Source organism: Curcuma longa, chromosome 1, assembly GCF_044706935.1.
Source record: "Curcuma longa cultivar G26 ecotype Majalengka, Jawa Barat chromosome 1, ITB_CL_G26_1.1, whole genome shotgun sequence".
Taxonomy (NCBI): Eukaryota; Viridiplantae; Streptophyta; class Magnoliopsida; order Zingiberales; family Zingiberaceae; genus Curcuma; species Curcuma longa.
Window position 1 is genome coordinate 3,080,312 of NC_133861.1, and position 4,737 is coordinate 3,085,048.

The following is a 4,737-nucleotide window of genomic DNA, read 5'->3' on the forward strand; positions in this document are numbered from 1 at the left end:
TGAGTACCCGTCCCAAATTGCCGTTGGTTACTACTGTGATCGGATGTGACAGGAAGTAGGGCCGGAGCCGTCGGGCCGATAGGACCAAGATCCACGCCAGCTTCTCCAGGTTGGTATACCGAGTCTCGGCATCTTTCAGCAGATGACTGGAGAAGTAGATGGGTTGCTGGCTTTGTCCTTCATCTTTGACTAAGACCGAGCTGACAGCCGAGTCGGTCGCGGAGAGGTACATCCACAGTGGTTCTCCTGGGAGTGGCTTGGCTAGTCGGGGCAGCTGGTTGAGGTACTCCTTGAGTTCTTCGAAGGCCTTGTCACATTCGGTATTCCACTCGAACCGCTGAGCTTTCCTCAAGATTTTGAAGAATGGTAGGCTGCGCTCGGCCGAGCGGGAGATGAACCGGGATAGGGCCGTGATGCGCCCGACTAGTCGTTGAGCTTCACGGAGGTTCCGCGGAGGAGCCATCTGTGCCAAGGCTTGCACCTTCTCCGGGTTAGCTTCGATGCCCCTCTCGGTCACTATGTACCCGAGGAATCGGCCGACTCGGACTCCAAACAGGCACTTAGCCGGATTCAGCTTAAGTCCATATCGGCGCAGGGTGTTGCATGTTTCTTCAATGTCAGCAATGAGTGTTCCTCCCTGAGTGGTCTTTATTAATATGTCGTCGACATATACTTCGATGTTTCGGCCTTGCTGCTGCTTGAACACTTGGTCCATCAGACGTTGGTAGGTGGCTCCGGCATTCTTTAGACCAAAGGGCATCACGGTATAGCAAAAAGTGTCGTCGGCTGTTATAAAGCTGACTTTGTCTTGGTCGGTTACATCGAGTGGAATTTGATGATAGCCTTGGTAGGCGTCTAGCATACATATGTATTCACACCCGGCAGTAGAGTCCACCAGCTGATCAATCCTTGGCAGGGGGTAGCAGTCTTTCGGACAGACTTTGTTGAGATCTCAGAAATCCACGCAGACTCGCCACTTGTTGCCTGATTTCGGCACGAGCATCACGTTGGACAACCAAGTCGGGAAGTGCACCTCCTTGATGTGTCCGACCTTCAGGAGCTTCTGTACTTCTTCTTGGATGATCCTGTTCTGCTCCGGGCCGAAGTGTCTTCTTTTCTGCTTGACGGGGCGGGCGTCAGGCATGACATTGAGTCGGTGGACAGCGACGGAAGGAGAGACGCCGGTGAGGTCTTCAGATGTCCATGCAAATACATCTTGATTTCGGAAGAGGCAAGCACCAAGCTCCTCCTTCAACCTCTGAGGTAGGTCGGTCGCGACTTGCACAGTCGTCTCGGCTCGGTCCGGACAGACCTGCAAAGACTCTTTACCTTCAAAGTTCGTCGCGGATGGCGCCTCCTGGACTGCATGGATTTCGGCACCTTGTATTCTTCCGGTTCTTTTTGGCTTCGGTCCGAACCATATCCACATAGCACCTTCGGGAAGTAAGTTGGTCCCCCCAGACTTGGTCTCCGACTGGGAATTTCATCTTTTGATGGTAAGTGGAGACTACAGCCGAGAAGGCGCTCAGAGTCGGCCTCCCTAGTATGACGTTGTAGGCTGAGGGTGCATCCACGATGATGAACGGGACGCGCCGAGTCCTTCGCAGAGGCTCCTCGCCCATGGAGATTGCCAGGGTGATCTGCCCAAGGGGTAGGACTTCGTTACCTGTGAAGCCAAAGAGTGATGTAGCCATGGGTTGCAAGATCGGCTTCATCGATTTGCATCTGGTCAAACGCCCGCTTGAAGAAAATGTTGACCGAACTACCCGTGTCCACGAAGATTCGGGCAATATCATAGTTGGCTATGGTGGCGCGTATGACCAAGGCATCGTCGTGGGGTACCTCGATGCCTTCTAAATCCTGTGGTCCGAATCCAATGATCGGGCCCTCCATCGGTCGGCTCTGGCCGACCCCATAGACTTCGAGCTGTCGGCTATGAGCCTTGCGTGCCCGATGGGAGTCCCCATCGGTGGCTCCTCCTGTAATCATGTTGATGTGGCCTCGAGGAGCGTTATTGCGGTTGTCTTCTGGGGCTTCCTCTTGTCGAGGGACTTGGACATTGCGGGGTGCGTCTCGTCGGGGCGGAGGAGCTGACCGCCTAGGGAGAGCGGTCTCGGGTGCGAGTGGTTCGCGGGGAAGGAGGTCGCGCTTCCCGATTGTTCCGCCGAGTGGGCGATCTCCGCGGCGTTGGCGCAGGAGGTCCTTGCGCCCGTTGTTCAGCAGCTCGACGCAACTCTCGGGCGTACTGGTGGCACTCACTGGTGGCGTGGCTCTGAGATTGATGGTAGGCGCAGAAACGTGGCAACCATCGACAACCTCTTGAGCCTGGTCCGGCTGGACTGGCCACGGCGTGAATGGTACGAGGATTGGACTTGGCGGGGGCCATATGGATGATCAGCCTCGGATCTCCGTTGTAGTTGAGGAGGGGGCCGTCGCTCGGTTCGGGTGGCAGCAGGAGGGTTCCGGCTAGGGCCATTCTGATGGTTAGGGTCGGTTTTCTTGCGTCGGGAGGATTGAGCTTCCTCCACATGGATGTATTTGACAACCCGACTCAAGAGGATGTCGAAGTTTGCGGGCGGCTTCTTGATCAAGGATCGGAAGAAGTCTCCTTCTATCAAGCCTTGAGAGAAGGCGCTCACGAGGACCTCCGAGGTGGCATCGGGCACCTCTTGCGCGACCTGATTGAAGCGATGTACAAAGTCCTTCAATGATTCCCGAGACCTCTGCTTAGTGGAGAAGAGGTCTGTTGTGGTCTTGCGGTAGGTGCGGCTGGTGGCGAAGTGCCTCAAGAATGAGTCCTTGAAGTCGGCAAAAGAACCGATGGAAGCCGGCGGTAACCGACTGAACCAGCGCAGCGCCGATCCGGACAGGGTTGTCGAGAAGACTCTGCACTTGATGGCGTCGGTGTATTGGTGAAGTGATGCCGCATTTTCAAACCTTCCGACATGATCTTCCGGATCGGTAGATCCCGTGTAGTCAGGGAATTGGGGAGTTCGGAAGTGTCGAGGTAGCTCCTCGTCTAAGATTCGACGTGTGAAGGGAGAGCTGTTTACTCCACTCCCTTCCCCTGTTTCGGGACCCTTTCCTCGGGCGGGGATCTCGGACGGGAGCTTGATCAGCAGCGGATTCCATGGAGGCGTCGTAGTAATCGGCCTCTGGCATGGGTCTCACGGAAGGTGCCCGTGGAGCTTCCACCGGCGTGAATAAGGCGACGGGCCGGAGCCGGGGGGGCTTCAACCGGTCTTGTGGAGATCAAAGATGGAGGAGCGGGAGCTCCAGGTTGTTGTCTTGACAGGGCGTAGACCGCTGCGGCCACGGCCCGGTCAAAATCTTCTTGGGTCATGGCGAGGAGGTGAGGTTGCTGCGGGGGTTGCTGCGAATCATCCGTGGCATGTCTCAAACCAGGACTTTTGATTTTCCCACAGACGGCGCCAAAATATGTTCCTGTTGAGATCCGCTTCTGGGTGATCAGCTTCTCCTTCAGCACCCCACTTGAGCTAGTTTGGGTGAAGACGAAGGTGGAGACTGGGTCCTGCGAGCACAAGGAACGTGAGTTGGAAGGCCAGGGGTTGCCCCGGCGCGACCACTCCGATGCTTAAGTTAGCTTCTTGTGGAAGGAGGAGGAAATTGAGAGTGAAAAGAGAAAGTGTGTGTGAGATTGCATACCTTCCTTCAGTACAGAGCTAACCTTTTATACAAACTGAAGATGTTATGTCACATCATGGATGTGATTGGGGTCCCATCACCGTTATGAATGTGTCAGGGAGCATGGTATATAGTCAGCGTATATGTCCCATCACTGACCTGATATTAAAGAGGGGGGTCATGTCACGCACACTTGTAGAGACCCAGGCCATGATGAGTTGCAGGGGGACAGGAGAACATTCACAACCGCATGATGGGGGAGTGGTCTTTAGGGAAAGGAAGAGAAACCCATGTCAGCTCCGAGAGTGGGGAACTTGCTGAGGAAGACTCGGAGGGGTGGCGGAGACCTCCTATTCGGTTCGGATCTGATTCCCCCGAATCGGTATACCCGTATCGGCAGGAGGAAGAGGTTTCGGGGGCTTCGGCTCGGTATGCCTGCCTCGGCTGAAGGAGGAGGTTGCAGGGGCTTCGACTCGGTATGAGCTAGAGGGTCCGCGCCATTGAGTTTAATACGAGCCTCTTCTTGGACTTGACTAACCACACCTTACTCCTTACGACCATAACAGCGTGTGAAGCTTTTCATTTTTATTCTGTCTTAATTTTTGGATTAATTTGATATTATTTACAAATATTGTAAAATATATGGATTAGAAAATATCCACAAGAAAAAGACAATTTAATAAAATATTTATTAATTTTTCCTTAATGATTTCCTATTCCATAATTTCTATTGCAATGCTCGATAATATTTTATGTTCCAACTGATACACCGTGGATGGTTCGAACGCAGGTTTAAGACTTTGTCGACGTGCACGCCTGTTGAAGAAGATTGCTGGTGTAGAGGAGATATCCTGAAAAGCACTCAACAGAGGAGGTTAGAATGACATCGGGATGGGATCCCGGCAAGTCACTCCGACGCTCAAGTTAGGATTTTGCGTAGAGAACTAAAGGCTTGAAGAAAATAGGATTTGTGTGTGTGCATACCTGTGCCCATGAGCCTGGGTTACCTTTTATAATAAATCACCTATCAGATTCTCGCAACTGTCGTAGAAATATCCTTTTATACCTGTTCTGCCTTGATATGGACTTTGT

The 4,737-nt window shown here is 53.2% G+C and overlaps 1 protein-coding gene across 1 annotated transcript; it reads right to left on the reverse strand.

The window, feature by feature from the left end:
* Positions 1-1,662: 1,662 nt before the first annotated feature.
* Positions 1,663-3,343, reverse strand: LOC141843515 (uncharacterized). The gene is made up of 3 exons (XM_074731604.1): positions 3,239-3,343; positions 2,317-3,155; positions 1,663-2,272 (listed from the first exon to the last, which is right to left on the reverse strand). Exons 1-3 carry the CDS (start codon positions 3,341-3,343, stop codon positions 1,663-1,665), a joined length of 1,554 nt encoding a protein of 517 aa, XP_074587705.1.
* Between the last annotated feature and the right edge of the window lie 1,394 nt (positions 3,344-4,737).